This window comes from Tachypleus tridentatus, chromosome 2, assembly GCF_004210375.1.
Source record: "Tachypleus tridentatus isolate NWPU-2018 chromosome 2, ASM421037v1, whole genome shotgun sequence".
Classification (NCBI taxonomy): Eukaryota; Metazoa; Arthropoda; class Merostomata; order Xiphosura; family Limulidae; genus Tachypleus; species Tachypleus tridentatus.
In genome coordinates this window covers 152208126-152233238 of record NC_134826.1, presented here as the reverse complement: position 1 = coordinate 152233238, position 25113 = coordinate 152208126, and the positions used below count along the sequence as shown (strand labels likewise).

Sequence of the window (25113 nt, the reverse complement as noted above, 5' to 3'; positions counted from 1 at the left end):
CAAATCTAAAATAAAATAAAACTATGAGCATTACTCACAAATAACTAGAGCAAAGAAAAAAATAAAAATTAACAGTGTATCCAGTAAATAAAGTAAAAAAACAAAACAAATTACAATAGAAAAGTTTCAAACAAGTTTTTCCAAATGAATACACATTGAGTCATCAACATGATACATAATTGTAAGTTACCATCACTACATTAATATGGTGACACATTTGTAGATGAACACAACCAGTTTATCGCTGCAGAAACATACATCTATTGATAACTATCACAAACTCACTACAATTCTGAGGACATATCTTTGTAACTTTGATGATAAATTATTTTTCAAGTGGTCAGAAGGAAAGATACATTCCTTTTTAAGTATGTAATCAATAAACCTATATATAATGGCCCATGTTTGAGTGTGGATGCAAAACAAGTAGTGAAACAGACTGTCTTACACAAAATGTGGTGTTCAAAGATTGTGTTAAAAAGTGATAGAATCCAGGTGGAATTAAAACTGACATGTTTTAATTTCTGTGAAGTACACATTCATTTTGCAAGAAACAAATGTTCCAAATACTTTTAACAGACTGACTAGAACAGAATTAAACATTTTTTTACTAGCCTCAAGGTACAAATAATATTTTTAAACAGTATAAACAGCTGGGTGACAAGAACAGAGAAACATTTTTTACTAGCCTCAAGGTAAAAATAATATTTTTAAACAGTATAAACAGTTGGGTGACTAGAAGAGAAACATTTTTAGTAGCCTCAAGGTAGAAATATTTTTAAACAGTTGGGTACTGACTTTAAACAACATATTTTTAAAGGGTGTAAACATTTGGGTAACTGAAGAAGTAATAGTTCTTTGACTGGCCTTGAGGTAGACATCATGCTTTTAAATAATTTTTAAATCATGTAAGCAGCACAAACTGCAGAAGTGTACAAGTTAATGAGAATCATACATGTGGTTTCCACATAATCATCAGCTTTTGAAAATCACAGAGAATGATTGAATTTAGAGAAAAACAATCCAGTCACACCAATACATGGTGCAGACCTGCACTGTAAATGTTCTAAAGTGAAAAACAAACTGACATTTATTTCCTTAAAGTGTCTTTGTATCATTTCATACAAACATTTTCAAAGTATTAATAAGTTGATTTAAACAATTAAGTTTTAAGAGATGTTTGTTTTACTATACCAGTTAAAATATTACAAATAATCCTGGCCAAGTTCTTGTATACAATTAACATAAACAGATCATCTGATTTTTATAACATGAAGAGAACTATGGGCATTTTTTAAAATTCTAAAACTTAATTATGAACAAATATTATGACTTATTTGAATATAAATATATAATTTATCTGAATTATATTACCATAAACATAATTTCAACTTTGGCAATAAGATAAGTACACATCCATATGTCAGACTAGTATACGAAAAATTCCCTGCATATATAAATTATTTCCATTCAGATCAGCATTTAGTTTATTATTTTTGTAGAGAAACCTTTTATCTCAAACCATTTGATGGAAATACAAGAACATTTCAACAAGGATATGTTATTTTCTAAACTACTGTAGCTCAAAGCAGATATTAAACACTGTTTCAAAGAAATCCATGTGTTCCAGGCAAATTTATCATAATTATCTAAACTCAAGTGACTTTATATTTACCTTTACAAAAGTACCTTGTGTTCAAGGTAAACTTACTGTAATTATCTAAACCCAAGTGACTTTATATTTACCTTTACAAAAGTACCTTGTGTTCAAGGTAAACTTATTTTAATTATCTAAACCCAAGTGACTTTATATTTACCTTTATAAAAGTACCTTGTGTTCAAGGTAAACTTATTTTAATTATCTAAACCCAAGTGACTTTATATTTACCTTTACAAAAGTACCTTGTGTTCAAGGTAAACTTATTTTAATTATCTAAACCCAAGTGACTTTATATTTACCTTTACAAAAGTATCTTGTGTTCAAGGTAAACTTATTTTAATTATCTAAACCCAAGTGACTTTATATTTACCTTTACAAAAGTACCTTGTGTTCAAGGTAAACTTATTTTAATTATCTAAACCAAGTGACTTTATATTTACCTTTACAAAAGTACCTTGTGTTCAAGGTAAACTTATTTTAATTATCTAAACCCAAGTGACTTTATATTTACCTTTACAAAAGTACCTTGTGTTCAAGGTAAACTTATTTTAATTATCTAAACCAAGTGACTTTATATTTACCTTTACAAAAGTACCTTGTGTTCAAGGTAAACTTATTTTAATTATCTAAACCCAAGTGACTTTATATTTACCTTTACAAAAGTACCTTGTGTTCAAGGTAAACTTATTTTAATTATCTAAACCCAAGTGACTTTATATTTACCTTTACAAAAGTACCTTGTGTTCAAGGTAAACTTATTTTAATTATCTAAACCCAAGTGACTTTATATTTACCTTTACAAAAGTACCTTGTGTTCAAGGTAAACTTATTTTAATTATCTAAATCCAAGTGAATTTATATTTACCTTTGAAAGGGTACTTTGTGTTCAAGGTAAACCTACTGCAATTATCTAACCCCAAGTGATTTTATATTTACCTTTAAAAGGGTACCTTGTATTCAAGGTAAACCTACTGCAATTATCTAACGTCAAGTGACTTTATATTTACCTTTACATGTGAGTGTAATATCACCACATTAAACAAAGATTTGTGTACATGTGAAATATTCAGAAGTTGAAGACAGTCACTTTGGAAGGAAAATAAAATAGTGCTTTAAACATTGATTGTTAATTTTTTAGATCAAAGTTACATTAAAATAAGCTTCATTGAATACTTCTGTATGAGTTTTTGGGATAAACTTCCACTTTAGTAGGTGTATCTGTTCTCTAGACTGTTTAAATTTTGAATAACTGGACTTCATGTTTCTGACATGAAGTACTTCTGTATGGTCTAGTGACTTGAATTTAGTGGAAGTTTGTTTTGTATTTATTTACTTTACAGCATCTATGTTTACAGGTCAGTTAATTCTGTTGAAAGTTAGATGACATAGTCAAAATAAACATACACAGTTACTGAAGTGCACCAATAAATACATAAGAAAACTAAAGTATATGTTTTTTATAGCATATCCAACATCATTAACAGTTTAACAATTCGTGAACACTCCAAACATATGATGAATAAACTTTAAAAGTTACAATAAGCAAACAGACACCAGTAAAACCTATATAGAAATTCTATGCCCAAGAACTAAGTCTACTCACACAGTGTACTGTAACACTTTAATCACCTATCAAAATATAACCATCACAATCTAAACCAATACATTAAGGTCTTGTTGAAATTATCTAATTTATACATAAGTATAAAAATTTGAACCATAAGATGATAAATTCAGACATAGCATTCCCTCAGAGCTAGTTCACCCAGCGTGTACAGCGTGAAAACTCTCATTCCCTCAGAGCTAGTTCACCCAGCGTGTACAGCGTGAAAACACTCATTCCCTCAGAGCTAGTTCACCCAACGTGTACAGCGTCAAAACACTCATTCCCTCAGAGCTAGTTCACCCAACGTGTACAGCGTGAAAACACTCATTCCCTCAGAGCTAGTTCACCCAGCGTGTACAGCGTGAAAACTCTCATTCCCTCAGAGCTAGTTCACCCAACGTGTACAGCGTGAAAACACTCATTCCCTCAGAGCTAGTTCACCCAACGTGTACAGCGTGAAAACTCTCATTCCCTCAGAGCTAGTTCACCCAGCGTGTACAGCGTGAAAACTCTCATTCCCTCAGAGCTAGTTCACCCAACGTGTACAGCTTGAAAACTCTCATTCCCTCAGAGCTAGTTCACCCAACGTGTACAGGCGTGAAAACACTCATTCCCACAGAGCTAGTTCACCCAACGTGTACAGCGTGAAAACTCTCATTCCCTCAGAGCTAGTTCACCCAACGTGTACAGCGTGAAAACACTCATTCCCTCAGAGCTAGTTCACCCAACGTGTACAGCGTGAAAACTCTCATTCCCTCAGAGCTAGTTCACCCAACGTGTACAGCGTGAAAACTCTCATTCCCTCAGAGCTAGTTCACCCAACGCGTGTACAGCGTGAAAACTCTCATTCCCTCAGAGCTAGTTCACCCAACGTGTACAGCGTGAAAACTCTCATTCCCTCAGAGCTAGTTCACCCAACGTGTACAGCGTGAAAACTCTCATTCCCTCAGAGCTAGTTCACCCAACGTGTACAGCGTGAAAACTCTCATTCCCTCAGAGCTAGTTCACCCAACGTGTACAGCATGAAAACTCTCATTCCCTCAGAGCTAGTTCACCCAACGTGTACAGCGTGAAAATTCTCATTCCCTCAGAGCTAGTTCACCCAACATGTACAGCGTGAAAACTCTCATTCCCTCAGAGCTAGTTCACCCAACGTGTACAGTGTGAAAACTCTCATTCCCTCAGAGCTAGTTCACCCAACGTGTACAGCGTGAAAACTCTCATTCCCTCAGAGCTAGTTCACCCAATGTGTACAGCGTGAAAACACTCAATGGACTTAACCTTCATCACGAGCAAGCTCCTTAATGAACTTGAAATATTCAACAATATCTGGTAGAATTTGTACAAACAATGAAGGTATCTCTCAAATACTTGGACATATAAAATAATGTATTTACATTTTAACTAAAAATTCATGGGAAAAACATTTTGCACCAGAATTAGCTAATTATCATTTAACCCTACTCTAATACAAATGATGGGTTCTACCTTGGTACAACCTTGTAGCTTGAAGACTTTAAACTGAATTCTTGTTCCAAATGTTGTTTGAATTTAAAGTTCACAATCACCTTTGAAACAATAAATAAACCCTCTACTTGGGTTCCATATCTCTGATCATTTTTCATAAATTGGTTATAAATGCTCAATTAAAAGTCAATATAATGGTTCATACTTCCCACAATAAAATATCTCTACACATCTGTTTAGATCAATGATTCTCAATGGAGTTCACTTGGATCCCCACAGGAGGAATTTCAAGCCCAAGGGAAGGAATTTTGGTTAGCTGTTTGGAGAGGAGAATATTGTGAATTTCTCCTGTTTTATCATATTTTTTATTTTTCCATATTTGTATACAAAGTATTTACGTTTCTGTGTCTGTCTGACCAAGTTTGTGTTTTCTGTTTTTCCATATTTTATTCAAAATGCCAAAACAGACATTGTCTGAGCTGCTGGCATTTGCAAACATCTACAAGAAAGTCTGCTAATATTCAGCAGACCATTTAAATTTTGGTTTCATTTGTGATGCTACTGAAGAAACCAAATCTTACTGCTTGCTGTGCTGCAATTCCCTCCGTAATGATTATATGAAGCCAGCAAAACTGGTAGGATACCTCAAGAATGTACATCCAGAACACGCAGGAAAACCTCTCAAGTACTTCAAATACCTGAGTGAACAGAGGTCAAAGAGCAAACAGAAGTCATTTGATGCAATGTTCAAAACACAAACTAGTGTGAATGAATGTGGGCTCCAAACTAGTTATAAATTCAGTTTTCTTCTTGCTAAGAAGTCTTGACTTCAAACTGATGGCAAAGAGTTGCTGAAACCAATCTTTGAGGTATACTTCCAGACAATATAAGACAGAAAAAGAGCTGACCAGGAACTTGCCACCTTATGCATCAGCAATGATACTGTTTGCTGCCTCATCAATGATATTGCAGGAGACATAAAGATACAATTGACCACAATCATCCAAATGACCACATTTTCAGTGGCCTTCGACAAGATAACTGTCCAAGACAGTGAAGTCACTCTAATGGCCTATGCCAGGTTCTAGCACAACTCAAAATTCATGAAAGAGATAATGCTTTGTGTGTCTTTAACAACCATGAACACATCACAAGATGTCTATAATGTACTTAGTGTGTCCACTGTTGCAGGAGGTGCTCCAACAATGATGGGATGACACAAGAGAGCATTTAAACTTCTGAAAGATGATAATCCAGATATGATGACCATTCACTGTATTATTCACAGAGAGTTTGGCAGCTGCAAGTATTGGTCCTAAGCTGGACGAAACAATGAAAAAGGTAACCAAATTGGTAAATTTGATAAAAACCCATCCTAAGACTGAGAGACTGTTCAAAGCATTTTGTCAGGGCATGAACAAGAATTACTTGAGATTACCTCTTCATACACACATGCGATGGCTCTTGAAAGGCAACTGTCTGGGAAGGTTCAGTGCTCTGTACAACACCTTGTTAGACATTGGTAGGGACCAAGGACTTTCAGTTCTTGAAATCCAGTGAATCCAAGACCTTGATTTCATATCTTACAGATATTTTTGGTAAACTGAACACTTTAAACAAGGAACTGCAGGGTGAACAAAAAAAACTCAGATTGCAAAACCAAAATGTAGTTTTATAAACAAACTAAACTTTTGGAAAGCCCATAACTTGAAGAATAATCTGTCACAATCCATGCATCTCAGCAAATATAAACCATCAGATGATGTCCTTCAAATCATCTCTGAACATCTTTCCAACCTCCATGTTGAGTTAAAAGACAGATTTACTGATCTCCAATAATTTAACTTTCCCTCTTGAATTACTTACCATTTCTTTTTAACTGCAAAAACAATGAGTATATGGCTATAAGCTCTGATCAGATTGATGAGTTGATGGACTTGTTTTGTTCCTTGATTTTCTCAGCACGAGGCTCAAGGTTCACATTAAAGTTGTACAATTCAAATGGAAATCTGATATTCAGTTACAATTCTGAAATCAAAGTTGATTTCTTTTCTTCTTTAAATTTTTGGCCAAATAATCACCTTTAATTTAATTAGTCGTTAATTAAGTGTTTTGTTTTGTAGAAATAAGTGTTGCTTCCTATTTCCTTTCATATTTGGTCAAATAATCACCTTTAAATAATTATTTTACAATAATTATGTTTTGTAGACTAACTGAATTTCATTAATTAGTATTATAAATAATTACTATTACAATGATGCAAATAATTTATTATTTCATGATGATTTAAGGATGGGGAATATTTGGAGGAGCCTGGAATTGCTAAGGGAAGGACACCATGTGGGATGTTGAGAAACACTGGCTTAGATTCTTTCAACTTAACAAATGTTCCATAAGAATGGTACTAAATAAAAGATTAAAAACCAATAAAATTATCATTTGAACATTAAAAACTTTGGGCACAGACAAAATAACGTGGAACAACATATAAGAACTTTTCGTTGAGATATGTAAAACTATAAAACCCCTCCTGAAAGACAGTCAAGTTTTCAATAGTATTCTATAAACTCAGTCAGCAGTTCTATGTTAACTCAAGTCTTTCAACACTTCTGTCTTGCTTCCTGTCTATTAACGAAGAAAGGTAGGCCTGAACTCGGGGCCAAATTTCATCTGATTCTTTTCCCGTGAACTCCTGCAGTAACCCTCTTTCCCTGAAATAACCGTAACACATGCAAATAATCAATATGAAACAAGGAATAGAAACAAACACGTTACACTAATGAACAAGGAACAGAAACAAACACGTTACACTAATGAACAAGGAATAGAAACAAACACGTTACACTAATGAACAAGGAATAGAAACAAACACGTTACACTAATGAACAAGGAATAGAAACAAACATACTAATACTTACACTAACACTAAGAATTAGCAAGGAGAACTAAAAATATATGAATCAGAAATAGTTAGAAAATAATTTATCTTTAAACAATTTTTCCTATCAAGAAATCAGTAAAACTAGGGTATGTTACCGAAATTTAGTATTACACTAAAGTTGTAAGTATAATAAAAAAATGTTTAAACTTTATAAAGACAAGCACAAATTGATATATTCATAACCTAGCTCACTATAGTAATATGGAATTTAAATTCTAGAAGAAGGCATAATTAAAACTACAGTTATGACAGAAAGTGTTCGTACCCCTACATTGTGAGTAGTTTTTCCTCATAACTTAAAAAGTATCATGATTAGGATAATGAAAGTACAGTATATTATAAATATTATACTAACACACATCTACATAAATTTTTATGTAAATTTAACAACAAATAAACTGTTTATAAACAAATAACCAAACATAGATGGAGCAGAAAGTGTTCATGCATCCACTTTAACTGTCAGTTGTGTAGCCTTTCAGGTGAATTACTTGATGCAATCTCTCCTCATAGGCCTCCATGATCATTTGACAGTACTCGACTGGTATTTTCTTCCATTCTTCTCTACGAAAGGCCTCCAACTCTTGCAAATTTTTCAGATAATGCTGATGAACCCTGGTCTTCAACTCATGCCAAATGTTTTCAATTGGGTGACTGCGATGGCCACTCCAGAATGCTTATATGATACCTCTGCAACCAGGATTGCACATATTTCGATGTGTGCTTAGGGTCATTGTCGTGCTGGAAGATCCAACGACGCCCAAGCCGCAAGTTCCAAGCATCATTCTTGATATAAGTGCCTAATATATCAACGTACTCTTCTTTTTTCATGATTCCGTTGACGTGGTGAAGGCTGCCTACACCAGAAGAGCTGAAGGAACCCCATAGCATGATCCAGCCACCTTCATGTTTAGCTGTAGGGACGGTGTTCTTTGGAAGATTTTGTTCCCTTTTCTTACGGAAAATATTACGAACATCACTGTGGTCGAAAAGCTCGATTTTAGTCTCGTCTGACCAAAAGAATACTCTTCCAATAGGTAAAGGGTTTATCTACATGCTTTCTTGTATACCTCAATCATGCTTCTAAATGAACAGGCTTTAAATATGGAGTTCTACGACGACAGCATGCTTTGAACCCAGAAGAGTGTAACATGTTCGTAACTGAAGAGGTGCTTACTTCAATCTCAGTTTCCCTTACCATTCTTTGTATATCATTACGTGTTAAACGAGGGTTCCTACTAACTTTGCTGAGAACCTTCCTCTTGGTTCTCTCTGGAATTTTGGTAGGGTGTCCGGAATGAGGGAGGTTAGCAGTTGATCCTGTAAGCTTAAACTTGGCAATTATGCTTTAAACAGAAGATTTCGGCACATTAAGGTGTGTAGCAATACCGGAAAGAGACATACAAGACTTGTATTTTACAATAATTTGGTTTCTTAAATCACTGGACAGTTGTTTCCTGTTCACCATGATGACCAAGCAGATAATGACAAAGACAGCGCTAAATTACCGGAAGTACATTTTTTGCTGGCTAAATTCCAATAATTATGAACCCAGTGTCTAGTTCTGGAATGTTACAATGTAGTTTATTGGTCAAACTAAAAATTTTTACGTGAATATCAGTTTTTTCATGTTCTGAACTGTACGAACACTTTCTGCTCCTCCTATTTTTGGTTATTTGTTTATAAACAGTTTATGTTTCGTTTAATTTACATAAAAATTTATGTAGATGTGTGTTAGTATAATATTTATAATATGACATACGTCTGTTAGCTTAATCATGATACTTTTTAAGTTATGAGGAAAAAACTACTTGGGACGGAGGGTTACAAACACTTTTTATCATGACTGTATATACTACTATAACTAGCTAGGTTAGGTTAAAAATTATATACTGCAATAACTGGCTAAATTAGGTTTAAAACTATACACTGCTAAACTGGCTAGATTAGGTTTAAAACTATATATGCTATAACTGGCTAGGTTATGTTTAAAACTATATACTACTATAACTAGGTGGGTAAGGTGTAAAACTATATATGCTATAACTAGCTAGGTTATGTTTAAAACTATATACTACTATAACTAGGTGGGTAAGGTGTAAAACTATATATGCTATAACAAGCTAGGTTATGTTTAAAACTATATATGCTATAACTGGCTAGGGTAGGTTTAAAACTATACACTACTATAACTGGCTAAGTTAAGTGTAAAACTATACACCACTATAACTAGCTAGGTAAGGTTGAAAACTATATACGACTATAACTGTCTAGGTAAGGTTGAAAACTACATACGACTATAACTGTCTAGGTAAGGTTGAAAACTACATACGGCTATAACTGTCTAGGTAAGGTTGAAAACTACATACGACTATAACTGTCTAGGTAAGGTTGAAAACTACATACGACTATAACTGTCTAGGTAAGGTTGAAAACTACATACGACTATAACTGTCTAGGTAAGGTTGAAAACTACATACGACTATAACTGTCTAGGTAAGGTTGAAAACTACATACGACTATAACTGTCTAGGTAAGGTTGAAAACTACATACGACTATAACTGTCTAGGTAAGGTTGAAAACTACATACGACTATAACTGTCTAGGTAAGGTTGAAAACTACATACGACTATAACTGTCTAGGTAAGGTTGAAAACTATATACGACTATAACTGTCTAGGTAAGGTTGAAGACTATATACGACTATAACTGTCTATGTAAGGTTGAAAACTATATACGACTATAACTGTCTAGGTAAGGTTGAAAACTACATACCACTATAACTGTCTCGGTAAGGTTGAAAACTACACACGACTATAACTGTCTAGGTAAGGTTGAAAACTACATACGACTATAACTGTCTAGGTAAGGTTGAAAACTACATACGACTATAACTGTCTAGGTAAGGTTTAAAACTATATACGACTATAACTGTCTAGGTAAGGTGTAAAACTATATACGACTATAACTGTCTAGGTAAGGTTTAAAACTATATACGACTATAACTGTCTAGGTAAGGTTTAAAACTATATACGACTATAACTGTCTAGGTAAGGTTTAAAACTATATACGACTATAACTGTCTAGGTAAGGTTTAAAACTATATACGACTATAACTGTCTCGGTAAGGTTTAAAACTATATGCTGCTATACCTGGCTAGGTTAGGATTAAAACTATATACTACAATAACTGGTTAGGTTAGGTTTAAAACTGTATACTACGATAACTGCCTAGGTTAGGCTTAAAACTATATACTACTATAACTAGCTAGATTAGGCTTAAAACTATATACTACTATAACTAGCTAGATTAGGCTTAAAACTATATACTACTATAACTAGCTAGATTAGGTATGTGTTGATCCATTCTTATTTTTACCAAACTAAAAATGTTTTGTTATATTAATTTCCTGGTGCCAGCAAGGAATGTGTGTGTGTGTGTGTGTGTGTGTGTGTACCTGGTTCAATTTTATTGGGCATCAAATCTAATTATGTGCCCAAAGTAGTGCATTATCCATTATAGTACCCTTTCAGGTAAAAGAAAGAAATCATTAGAACTCCAGACAGAAGAATTCTATGAAAGAAGTAGTGTGATATGTGTCATTTGATACATAGTAACTGTATCCTAACTGTGTATTATATAAATCCTACTGAATACACAGATAAACTTGTGAAGAAACCATAATCACCTCATCATTGACTGTCACACCTAATGATAACATCCTATTCAATATATATACAAACTTACAGAGTTACCTTACATCAAATTATCACTAACTCTATTATGTACACTGACTTTGTTTGAATATGTATGAGGTACAATAAAATCATATTTGTGGTTGTGGTTTTAATAAAAAAAAAAAAAATTGTACTGGATCTTTGAGTAATTTCTTTTGTAAATATATTGAAGCATTTTTTAGAAACATTATGTTTTACTGAGATATTCTGTCATATTTTGTACCTTCTTGAAGGTCATTTTGTACCTTCTTCTACTATGATGTAATTCAAAGACTTACAACTATAAGTTTTATGACATTTTAAATAAAGATATCTATTTACAAAATTGCAGGCATTGTATGCAATCTTATAGATCTAATAAAAGTTTCATTTTGGGTTTACTTACCGATACAGTATACTTGATTTCAGTTTACAACTTTTACAGTAAGTACTTACTTGAAACTAATATCAGGTTTGAGATTTTGGTGACAAGAGTGGTACAGATGCTAAACAAGTAATAGACAGGTTGCACGAAGCTAGGGTACATTTCAGATAACACAAACTGAGTTTAAATAGTATACATTCTTAAAATATATCTTACTGTGAAAGCTTTAACTTATAATATATTTCATCAATAAGTACATTCAAAACAAAATTTTTGTTCTTCTTCTAAAAACTATTCTTACTGTAAAAGCTGTACCTTGTAATATTAAAAGTTTGTTTTACAGAAGGTTTAGCCATACATAGGTACAATAACTACTTTTGTGTTTGGTTACAATTCAGTTATGTATGGTGAACAAGGCATTGTAAGAGTACTTATAAAACTCCAGTACAGCTACAGATTGTTTCTTGTAGTTCCTTAGTCTATTTTGAACTGTCTCAGGTCTGTCATCTTGTCTCTGGATCAGTGGTTCTCCTGTCACATCATCAAAACCCTGTGATGAATCAAAAGCAAACTTTCATCAACTGAAACATGTAATTAGATGGAAGTTATATATTGTGTATAACCAGACCACCAGTGACATTGAACACAAATGAAAACTTTACAAAAGGCATTAAAATGAGGCTGCCCATGACAAATATAATAATAAAAGAAAATATATTCCATCCACTTTAAACAAATTTATTATCTGAGGTGAACATTCTACAAAAAAACACTGTTAAAGACATGTGTGGTTAAGTCACTCTCACAGAATACATTCATAGTGTTTTTATTACATCTTTACTCACAGGAACTTTAGGAGGCTTGAACTGTATGTGGTAAGTCCTGCCACTTTGTGCATGCACCCACCGGTCCTTAACTCTTTCAATGATAATGTCATCAGGTACATTTAAGTTCAAAACACATGATAAGGAGAAGTTTTTCTGAAGAGCTTTAGCCTGTGACACTGTACTTGGAAATCCTGTTTAACAAAAATATTGAAACCAAGTTCAAGGATGCTATGTTATATTCTTAACTTGGCTACGTAGATAAGTAATCAGCTCATTTTCCTGTTACAAACAATGTAAGCAGAGATAAAAGTTATAATTTTCTAACAAATACTTCACTCGGGCCCATAGGATTAGCTATTCCTGTTTAGTGCTGCCTTCCACAGGTGAACCTTTTTACTAAAGATGCCACAAGCTTTCTGCACCCATCTACAGAAACCAAATGATTTTATAAATCATCATGCATCACTGTTCCACCATTAGAAATACAGTATGATGCATGTGACTCCTTTCAAGAAACCATAACTTCAAACTTTGGCAGATGACAGAAATACCGGAACTGAGCAAGGAGGAAGTGTTCGAAGTACCTATTGTAACTATAGGCAAATTATAACTTTTGATATGGTACTTCCCTCTTCTCACACTGAGTAGGAGGAGGAACTGGTGTGAGGGAAGAAGAGATGTACTCCTTGAAAGTGTACAAAGGATACCTCTGTATACGACAGAGTCAAATTTGAAGAGGGGATCACACCAGTTTTGATTCAGGCATATTCTTTGCCCAATGGTGTAATGTGTAAGAAAACAGGATGAAAAATGTGAGTACATCCAAGTGGTAAGAAAGTGATCCTAACTGAAGAAAAGTATAGTAACTGAATCCCACAAGAAGAAAGTGTGTAAACAAGGATACATTCTAGGATGTAAGTGGCTAGGATGTGATGGACTTTACTCAGTAAGTCAACTACATCCAAAGCCTTCTCAAGAATACAAATGCCCACACAAATATTTAATGAGGATTTTATCATCTTCACCTAACCGGGAAATTGAAAACCACACTAATTCCTGGGTATGTGACACACAATCAACTCCAAGCTATCAATCCCAGAATATGACATCTGGTCTTGAGAGGATGTCCATCACGTGAACCATGAAATAAGCTAGAACTGACTGAGAAGATAGAACAAGAGATAGCTGATGACAAAACTCGAACAATCCTACATATCACCACTGTAAACTACAACACAGACAAAGGAAACTGAGGGAGGAAGACAGACAACTCAAAACCTATGTGAGGACTTATGTTGATTGATTCAATCTAAACAGAATTTCAAGTCCCTCTGGCCAAAATTTGAAGAACCAAAACATCTATAATGAAAGAATGGCACTAATGAATGATGGCTGCAAGTCAATCCCTCACTGGACTTGAACACACCAGGTAGTCAACTGAACTGTTGTTAGCATATCATGTGTCATTGAGTAAAATGATGAACTGTGGTACCTCAAGGAGGGACAGGTAAGAGCTGGTAAGGGGAAGGATGATAGGCCAAAATAGGCTAACTGTTGTTAGCATATCATGTGTCATTGAGTAAAATGATGAACTGTGGTACCTCAAGGAGGGACAGGTAAGAGCTGGTAAGGGGAAGTATGATAGGCCAAAATAGGTTCCATGTTCAGCTCTGACTGAGAGAAACAAGGAATTATATGTGAAATGGTAGACTGATGTTGGACAGATGTCACCTGAGACTCCAAGGATTGTATCAAAGATGAAACATTAAGATGTAGAGCCACACATACATAAATACTGGAAATAAGGAGAACTTAAATGGTTTGTAGATAAGATAGCATCACAATTTAAAAGTTCCCAATAACAGATAAACCATATTTGTAAAGCCAAATTCGAAGATGATAAATGAACCAATGTGAAGGTAAATAGGGAGAGGATGCACTCAGAAAATTTCATAGGATTTCTGTGAAGAGCCTCAGACAGGAGATGGATAGAAGAAAGGTACCACAAAAGAGTAATAATGGTCAGACAAAGGCAGGAACATTGGTCATAGGTAAGACTTCTGGAGAATTGAGGACCTGCTCTCGAAACGGGTAAAACAGAACCAAGCAGTTGTTGGTCAGGATATAGATAGTCAGTACTCTGATATACAAGGGTATACTGATCAGAGGCCCATGGGAGATGAGGCACACTAACACTATATCCCAACTGAGAGCCAAATTGGTCAGCATTAACTCGAATTTTGGAGGAGGATGGAAAAAACAAATGGGATTGGAAAATATAGTCATTCAATAACAAAGGATGCGAGTCATAAGCTATAGAAGCAAGAGAGAAATTCACATACCTGAGAAATAAAGCCTCAAAAATACCCATGAAAGGCTGAACTCATTAGAAAGATCATGAGAAGGTATGGCAAATGTGAGAGATGGAAACAGGTGATGAAAGTCCTCATCAGCCTGCCAAGGTTCCACATGTTCAGGAAGAAGTGGGGCAAGTTCTGGAAATAAAGATTGACCCACACAACGTTCAGTCTTCCTGTGAATAAAGACCAACAAATATCCTGACAGGCTGCCAGCACTTGAAGTCTGTGGTGAAGTGCCTGTGTGAGACACTCAAAGCTGTGACATAAGCTTTGAAATTCTTGTAGTCGCAGATGAGAAAAACATCTGAAGTGAAATTAAATGTGACCAGAATAAATTGAAATGACTTCTATAACTAATGCAATCTAAAGCACTGACACTGATCACAAAGAAAGATGTCTGAATGCAAGCACTACAAAACAAGGTGTAACAGTTTGGTACAGGTGCATAGAGGAAGTCATAAGAGTGTACTATGCTCCTATTGGTGGAGTACTGATACATGATGATTTACACGAATGACAGACATTGAAATCATTTGATTCCAGCAGGGTGTGCAGAAGGCTTGTGGCAAGCATAACAAAAAATTTTGCATATAGAGGGCAGCACCAAATGATAATAACTAATCTTGTGAGTACAGAGAAGTACCATATTGGAACTCCTTGTTTTTAAAATGTAATTATATGGATTCAAAGTTGGATTAGTTAAAAACAAATATCAAACCATTAAAATAATCCTCAGAAAATAAAAATGTTTTTAATTTCTCTACTAAAAATGTTTGTTCTTAAAGGAGATATTAATTTATTAGTTGAAATAAGGAATTTCCTTCCTACTTTATATAGTTAGCTCTAAAAAACGGGTAAAACCACAATGCAACTAATATTTAAATATTGAAAAATACTGGTTTGCTGTCATAAAACAACACCATGAAGCAATGGAGATTCCACCTACAAGGGCTTTCACATACAACAGGATGAAGAACCACAGTCATTCTGGAAACTTCAAGTGTAGATACACAAATAACAATATAATTACATATGTGAAATTTCTTAAAGTAGGCAAAATCGTTTTTATCAGTTAAGTCAGCCAGCATGAGGCAAGTTCATGTAATGTTATGTTTACAATACCCTTAATCAGACCTAACGATAACAAAGGATGCATAAAACAACAGATAGACCAAAATCAGGAAATAAAAATAACTTCTTAGCTTTTTACATCACTTCATATTAATGAATATTCAGTGTTAAAATAAGAGATGAGTATGAATTATTATTAAATGGATGTAGCATTACTAAAACCACACTATATATACCCTAAACCCTACATATATATGTGGTAGAGACAGACTTCTGATATGAATATTATAAACCTTTACATACGAAATAAGTAATATGATGACCCAAGAAGGACAAAACATTGTGGTTTTTAGATATGCTTTCAATACTCATAACACACATCTCTTCTATATATTTACTTCAAGCATTTTCACATCATTGGGAACTAAACCCTACATAAAATCTTGTCTGGTGTTCAGTGAAACATAATTGTGATGTTATATTTTTGGGAGTTTAGGTAAACATTTGTTTGTTTCAGAATATGAATAACAGTTTTATTAGTGTTGAGATAAAATATCTAAAGGTTTGATGTGAATGTACTGTTTAAAATAAACTGTACATTTGTGTGAAATGCAAAAATAACAATGAACTAACAAACATTATCACAAATTAGTTAACATATATATCATAAATAAAAAATTAAAATAAACAACAATGAAGCTGTTCTAGAAATACACAGAGAAATTATAAAGTTATGTGAGGAATATACTGCCACACACAACAAAACTAAAGTCAGTAATGAATCCAAGATAATGACTGTTACTGCTGTATAATGACTATTACTGCTGTATAATGATTATTACTGCTGTATAATGACTATTACTGCTGTATAATGACTGTTACTGCTGTATAATGACTGTTACTGCTGTATAATGACTGTTACTGCTGTATAATGATTATTACTGCTGTATAATGATTGTTACTGCTGTATAATGATTTTACTGCTGTATAATGATTTTTACTGCTGTATAATGATTATTACTGCTGTAACTCCAGTAAAAACTTTCTCATGTTTTTACATTATTTCCTACAGACCTTAGAACATGCTTTCCTCATTAAATGGGGTTTTATAAGTTTCAAACTAATTGGCTGCCACAACTTTTCATATAAACTATGATGTGTAATTTTTACACTTTAAGTACAAGCAGTCACCTGATATACTATAACATCACTCTATTTCACATGGGTGAAAGAAACTTAGTTCAAATAATGTATGTATTTGGTTTTAATATAGTGGCTAATCAAAGTCGTCAGAGTACACAAAGAAAGCATAACAAACTGAAAATATCTGAGGGAAGAATTCTGTATGATTACACAAGAAAGCATGTCTTGCATGTACCAAAGTGAGTTCTAAAAACTACTGCATGTAACAAAACAAAGTCTAAAATTACACGTAACAGAGTGAGTTCTGAAACTACTGCATGTAACAAAGTGGAGTTCTAAAACTACTGCCTGTCACAAAATGAGTTTTAAAAAACTACTGCATATAACAGAGTGAGTTTTAAAACTACTGCATGTAACAAAGTGGGTTCTAAAATTACTACATGTAACAAAGTAAATTCTAAAATTATTGCATGTAACAAAGTGAGTTCTAAAAACTACTACATATAACAAAGTGAGTTCTAAAACTAGTGCATCTAACAAAGTGAGTTCTAAACTAAAGCATGCAACAAAGTGACTCTTAAAACCCTGCATGTAACAGAGTGAGTTATAAAAACTACTGCCTGTAACAAAGAACAAAGTGAGTTCTAAAACTAGGGCATCTAACAAAGTCAGTTTTAAAATTACTGCATGTAACAAAGCAAAGTCTAAAATTACATGTAACAGAGTGAGTTCTGAAACTATTGCATGTAACAAAGTGTGTTATAAAAATACTGCATGCAACAAAGAACAAAGTGAGTTCTAAAATTACGACATGTAACAGAGTGAGTTCTAAAACTAATACGTGTAAGAAAGTGAGTTATGAAGTCACTGCATATAAGAGAATACTGTTTACAGTTTGCTAGTTAGGTCTCAGTTGGATTACTTATTAGTTTGCTAATTGGGACTCACTTGGAATAATGTTTACAGTTTACTAGTTACATCTCATTTGGAATAATTTTTACAAATTACTAGTTAGGTTTCACTTGAAATAATGTTTACAGTTTACTAATTAGGTCTCACTTGGAATAATGTTTAGAGTTTACTAGTTAGATCTCACTTGGAATAAATTTTACAATTCTTGTACCTTTCTTTAAAAAGCCAACTAGCTTACTGTAAAAGAGAAGAGATAGTGAGATGTTTCTGGTGATGGAAAGGTTAACTTATAGTTACCAATCTACACAAATGTCTGTTACCTTGTATTATCTTGTGGAAAGATGGGTTGACAGTGAAGTTTACACATACAACCAATAAGTTAAAGGCCTCAGCATTCTTCATGCTGTATTTTGAGAACAAGAAGACACAGGTTTAGGATTTGGATAAAAGAGAGGTTATGCTCCAGTTCAGACACTTTTAATTATTTTTATATCAGGGTGAACGGTTTATGAAATAATTTGCCATCAGCAGTAATGGAAGCTAATACCTGGTAAAAAAATTTATTATTTCTTAAATTTTACTTTTCTCAACAGTAGGTAAACAACAAAAACCTTGAAGGACCAAATACATACAGTTCAGTGCTGTCCATAAGTGATCTTAGAAAGATATGTCATTATCTAAGTAAAAGAGGTTAATTAATAAATATATTATTCATGTGACTATGAATAATGATTTTATGCTAGTATCATATAACAACCTTACCATCCAACAACCAGTTTTTATTCTTCAAACTAGAATGCAGTTCTGCAAGAATCAACTGGACAACAAGATCGTCTGGAACTAGCTCTCCTCTTTCTATGTACTGACTGGCTTGAACACCTGCAACTGAGTTGAAGAAATACACTTGACAGAGATTTTGCTCCTTGGGTATGCATTAGGTGTTCTAATGTGGCATATTTGATGTACATATACTCCTTTTAATTATGCCTTTTTTCCATAAATTGCATAAATCTATATTTACATATAGAAAACTCGAATTTTGAGTTGTATTACTGTACACCGTTAAAAACTTTTATTATTAACAAATAAATTTCATTTTTATCTACACTTAATACATGTACTAATTTTCCTAAGTGTGTGTTTTCTTACAACAAAGCCACATCGGGCTATCTCTAAGTCCGTCGAGGGGAATCGAACCGCTGATTTTAACATTGTACATCCACAGACTTACCGCTGTACCAGCGGGAGACTAAATGGAGGTAATTAAATTATTTTGCTTGAAAAATGTTTCGAAAATTGTATACAGAATAAATGTGATAAGAAGTTGTTTGTAGTATCATGAGAATGTTAATATTACACATTGCAAGTACTAGTACTACTACTAGTTAACAACTGTATTACTAGAAGCTGAGAACAAGTCCAATCCGCATGTTGAGGCAGACTGTATTATAACAATGCTAAACGTAATTGACTGATACTACTGAATTGTTTAGATTTTGATAGGTTATAAGTGTTTATATGTAATACAAACCACGAACTGAAACTTACATGTTCCTTCCTGAATCTGTGCTCTAAGCAAGTCGCCACTGGAGAGATGTGTAAGCGCAAAGCTTTGTGCTATACGGGATGAAATCGTTCCCTTACCAGAACCCGGTGGACCCATAATTACACCCCTGAATACACGTGAAATCATATTAAATTTAATCTTATAGATTAACTCATTTACACTGAATTTGTTATAAACAAAAAGCAGGAAACACTTAACAACTGAATAAATACAACTACAGGTTCTACTAACAATAACATATATACTATAACACTTTTTTTTTTTTTTTACTTTGATACAGATTACATCCTTCAACCTGCTGCCATCTGTTGCTGAACGCTTCAAGTTACAAATTATCATAAATTCAATATTTACAAATCGGCAATTAAATTCATTTCAAAACAATGAAAAGTTGAGTAGTTTTTTAAAATAAAGTTAACTATTTAATTATAGCTAAATTTTAAAAGCTTTTAGTAAAAATATTATCAAAGTTACCTTAGTATAAAGCTTATTATGATTTGTAAACACTACATTTTGATTTAGTTCTTTATGGTATTTCAAGAAGAAAAGTTATCATATTGCAACTACATAACATCCGTCACATCTACTACCAACAAAGCATTTCTCTCAATATTGAATATTCAATAACAGCAATAAACACGGTAGTGTTTATATGTTCACATGAGATTACGTCATCCTTCAGGCATAAGGCTGGCGGATCTCCTGTCTTTAACCAGGATAGGTGACGAGAAGACGAAGAAAGGATGTATAATTAAAAGATTTGTTTGTTTTTAATTAAACACAAAGCTACAAAATGGGCGATTTTTGCTCTGCCCACCACAGGTATGAAAACCCGGTTTCTATCGGTATAAATTCGCAGACATCCCACTTTGCCATTGACGGGCTTGCTAAAATAAAACTGTGTTAAAGGAAATGAGACATTGTGATAAAATTGAAAAGAAATATTGCGTGATAGATATGAGATTCGTAGATTTGTGGATTCATACTGTTACAGGTTGGTGTTGCTTCCATTTAATTTTGTATTGTTTTAGTATTTCGTTCTCCATGTACATATACCTCTCTAAGTGTGTGTATGTGTGTCATTATTTTTTGTATTTATGATACAGTGGCATGTCAACGGACTTACATTTTGATATCCCTTTTAGCTTTGTGCTTAACTACAAACAAACACGTTTTTATATTTTTATTTATTTTGTTTTTTTGGAATTTCGCACAAAGCTACTCGAGGGCTATCTGTGCTAGCCGTCCCTAATTTAGCAGTGTAAGACTAGAGGGAAGGCAGGCTAGTCATCACCACCCACCGCCAACTCTTGGGCTACTCTTTTACCAACGAATAGTGGGATTGACCGTCACATTATACACCCCCACGGCTGGGAGGGCGAGCATGTTTAGCGCGACGCGGGCGCGAACCCGCGACCCTCGGATTACGAGTCGCACGCCTTACACGCTCGGCCATGCCAGGCCTTTTTATTTATTTATTTATAATATTGAATGAGAAAGACGAGGTACACAAGGTAATCTTCATCTGTTCTGCAGTTGAGGTGGAGATCCTCTGTATAAATCCACTCTGGGATATCAATATGATCACCATCATCAGAAGAGGATGACAGCGTGTAGGCTTAACAGATATTGTAGAAGAAGTAAAGGTAGAAAGACTGGTGGAGAGATGACCAACCTTTTCAGCATAGATAAAATTTTGAGTATGGAAACAATGTTGGTCGTAATGAAGGTGAATGTTTTCTAGAAGTGAACAAGTGATTACAGAAATAGAATACAGTTATAAAATTCTTTAGTAAGACTAGGTAGCCACACGTGAAATGCTGAAACAAGTGCATGGTGTTCCAAAATCTTCAAACAAGATAAATGAAGAATAAATGGAAATCCGCGCAATGAGAATATAAGTAGACGAAGACAAAGGTAAGCTTTATATCTGTTTAGAAGTATAGGAGGGTTTAAACCCAAAGAGGTACCAGCCAGGCAGAGGAAGTTTAAACTGAGAGGTTACATTATTACTTAAAGAAACTATACCTACTTTTTAGGTAAGATACTTGTCAAAAGTGGTTCCAACATATTTCATAATGTTAGAACATTTGAGACAAACACTCTCATACACGAATATGTATCTTAACATTGATGAAACTGATATCACATTAGGCCAAAGAAAATAGCTCTGATTTTATGATAATTCTTGATAAGTTGTTGGTATATTGTCAGTGACAACTCCACATAATGAAACCACTGAGAACAACTTGTATCATTCTGTTGGGTGTAATCATTGTTTTGTACATGGCTAGTTGAACAGTATTGCCCTACTGACAGAAAGAAATAGAAGGAAAAGAAAGGGGCATGTCAGAAACATACTGAACATAAAACAGTGGTGGTAAAATGAAACTTAGGAGGGTTCCACCAATTGAGATGAAAATATTTGAAGTATCCTCTACAAAGACTGTAATGTGATGGTTTAGAAGAAACGAATGAATAAATAGGACACACTTCAATAAAAATTTCAGACACCTGAGCTTATAAATTCGCCTCTGATGCCATACAGCGTTAAAAGTACTTGCAAAGTTAGTAATGGCATCAGATAATATGAAGAACTGGCCCAGCATTGAAAGATGAAAAAAGACTGGTTTGTTTCTGTGAAACTGTATATGTTGCAATAAATTATACACTTTCAAAAGTTTTGCTAAAAACACTAGTTAGGCTAATGAGATTATCAGAGTCAATATTAATTGGAAACTTAGGTGATTTTCAGAAAATAAAACAGTGGATCTCTTCCAATAACCCGAGTAAAAGTCAGTGTGAAGAAGGAAGTTGTAGAAAATGAGAAGAAGAAGCATGGGTTGGAGCATGTCGAAGATGAAAATAAATGAAGTCATCAAGACTAGTAGTCGTGATGCGGATTCCTTTAAGAGTTAAGTAAATGGTTTAAAACATAATGGAAGCATTCAGAGAACATTCCATAAGACTATTCTCAAAATTTGATATAAGGTCCAGAAATGATGGATAAATCTGAAGGAATACATCAGAAGGCTTCTCGTGATCCAAAGGATGTTGATCTGGAGCTTGAAAGTTGGAATTTAGAAAGAAAGTAAATACCTTAAATTTGTCAGTGAAGAAAAGAAGTTCTTAGCCATCGACAATAATTTAGACCAGAGAACAATGCACAACCAAACAATAATGAGAATGACGATAATCTCAAAGATCGATAAAAGAGATCCATAACCAGACGTGCCATCGTAGGTTTACGTGCCATAGAATATATAGTAGGGGTATGTATAAATTGGTAGAGATGAGAAGAGATTCAATGGTACAGGTAAAAACATTAAAATGAGCAGAAGAGGAGAAACGCACAACAATATCGTTAACTGGCTTATTAATATGCGAGTGTTTGGTAGCCTAATTAGAACCAGAATGAGTATAGACGTGGTTAGTTTAGATTTTAACTCTGGTGGGTAGATAATCGCTTCCAACTGGAGAGAACACAATGGTGGAGAGAAGAGATGCAATATTAGCAGAGGCAAATAAAGCATTAAGTAAGAGCTTTATTCAGAATGGTAAAGACAGCAGTAGTAAAGTAACCTGAAAGATGGAGGGAAAGTGAGATATCTCAGATGTAGATCAGATATGGAGTTTGAGGTCTCTCACAATTAAGTATCTATTGTGTACAAAAATAAAGTGATAATGATAAAAGTAAGTATCCAAGATGGAAATTAAACAGTGACCAGAAGATGTCCAGAAAATGTCATAAGGAGAAATAAATTTAATATGGAAAGTACGACTTATACTGTTACATATAGCAACACTACCTTTGCTTATATAAGAAGGATGATCACATTAATTAAAATTGTAACAAAACAACATTGTTGTTTGTACGAGTTTAATAAATGTTTCTTAGAGAATGATATAATCACAATTATCACTAACAAGGAGAATTTAGAGAAGAGGGAGATTCTCACAAAAAAGCAGATGTTAACAAATAATAAATTTAATACATTGTTTAGAGAGACTCAGATATTTCAGACTCCCATAGACAACGAAAATGAGTATTCAGTTTAGAGTAGGTGGCTTGAATACTGACCTTAAAAAGTGCTTTAGCAGAGTAATTGGTACTGTCAGAAACAAATGATAAGGATGAATATACTGAAGAACAATGACAAGAAACTGAACAATGACCTCCACTAGGAGGAGAAATAATAGGTCAGAAGTATTGATAGGAGACACTATGAGTATGTAGGGTGGTTCAGGTGCAAGTATTACAACCTGGAGACAACTTAGTGCACTGAAGAGTAAAATTTAAATCCCTACAATGTGGGCAAACAGGTTTGTTATAACACTTGGGATTTGGGCAAGAGTCACAACACAAGCAATTTCATATTACAGTGACTGAAGAGGAAGGCTTTAGAAGTATCCACTCAATGATGCTGGGAAGATGTGTAGGTATTATGGTGAAGTAAATGGTGAATGACGACTTGGAGGAGAGGTCACAACAGTCGAAGTGGTAGATGGGCTGGTGGAAGGAAGAGCATAAGAAGGTACAGCTTCTTCAAATGTTGGTTAAACAACAGATGCAGAATGCACTCAAATTGGAAGAAAAGGGAAACTGGAAACCAAATCAGCATTGTGAACTGAATTAGAGTGTTTAATGTGGGTTTCAGGTCAGTCCTAAGACTTGACACATGCGTTGACCAGGTGAAAAGACAGTCACTTCCATGGGTGCTCCACTATAGAAAGATGTCTGGAAACCAATATATGGCACCATAAATCGGCAAAGGTACAACAAATGTAAAATGAATGAGTAAACAAGAGTTCAAGAAATGTAACTCACCAAAACTCAATGATTTGAAAACCACGAAACAATCCAAATGAACGAGAAATCACGGACCTGAAAAGGTTCAGCAGATTTGAAATACTATCAGTATAAACCATTAGCTACAACAACAGTTCATATGGTGTGGACAACATTTCTAATCTGATGAAGCATAAGTAACTATATTTATTACAATGTATTAATATTGTTGTATATTTTTAATGCTACAGATTTGTTCAATCTCTTTGGGTTTTCACATAAATGATCTTCATTGGTTTCGTGTTTTATCCATAAGATACATTGAACTAGTACTTCAATCACACTATGTCCACAATTTCATTGCCAATGGTGCAGTTCATTCAATACAGAGCTGACCGGGTCAGCTGGGACACAAAAGGTATAATAGTGCCCAGCTACTATTTACTTAAACTATATGTTAAGACGATCTTCAAAATTCGTTATCTGTGCCTTAGTGTTGTTTCACTAATGTAGGGTGAGTCAACAGAAAAAAGTATGAACAACACGGAAACTGTTTTTTACAATTTTGTTCTATGATATTATATTCTAGAAATTTGTTGTGTCGATAATACGTAATTGCGTGTATTTATATTTTTATTTGTTTGTTTGTTTAAAGTTAAAAGTAAAG

General features: G+C 34.0%; 1 protein-coding gene across 2 annotated transcripts; it reads right to left on the bottom strand.

The window, feature by feature from the left end:
- Positions 1-497: 497 nt before the first annotated feature.
- Positions 498-19964, bottom strand: LOC143245380 (GTP:AMP phosphotransferase AK3, mitochondrial-like). Of its 2 annotated transcripts, none has more exons than XM_076491650.1 (5): positions 19639-19964; positions 18853-18975; positions 12623-12795; positions 12209-12327; positions 498-7444 (listed from the first exon to the last, which is right to left on the bottom strand). In XM_076491650.1, exons 1-5 carry the CDS (start codon positions 19781-19783, stop codon positions 7315-7317), a joined length of 690 nt encoding a protein of 229 aa, XP_076347765.1. In that variant the 5' UTR covers positions 19784-19964; the 3' UTR covers positions 498-7314. The 2 variants fall into 2 exon arrangements, with proteins under 2 accessions (XP_076347765.1, XP_076347767.1); XM_076491652.1 differs by having other exon boundaries at positions 7307-7444; positions 12153-12327; positions 19639-19954.
- Between the last annotated feature and the right edge of the window lie 5149 nt (positions 19965-25113).

What these genes read in the sequence shown, in the direction of transcription:
- LOC143245380 (XM_076491650.1), bottom strand. Translation starts at nt 19,783, where the DNA reads ATGATTTCACGTGTATTCAGGGGTGTAATTATGGGTCCACCGGGTTCT. An exon ending in TCAAGCCTCCTAAAGTTCCT is followed by an intron (nt 12,328 to 12,622) that starts GTGAGTAAAGAT and finishes GATTCATCACAG; the next exon opens with GGTTTTGATGATGTGACAGG. An exon ending in GCTGTACTGGAGTTTTATAA is followed by an intron (nt 7,445 to 12,208) that starts GTACTCTTACAA and finishes CGGTTATTTCAG; the next exon opens with GGAAAGAGGGTTACTGCAGG.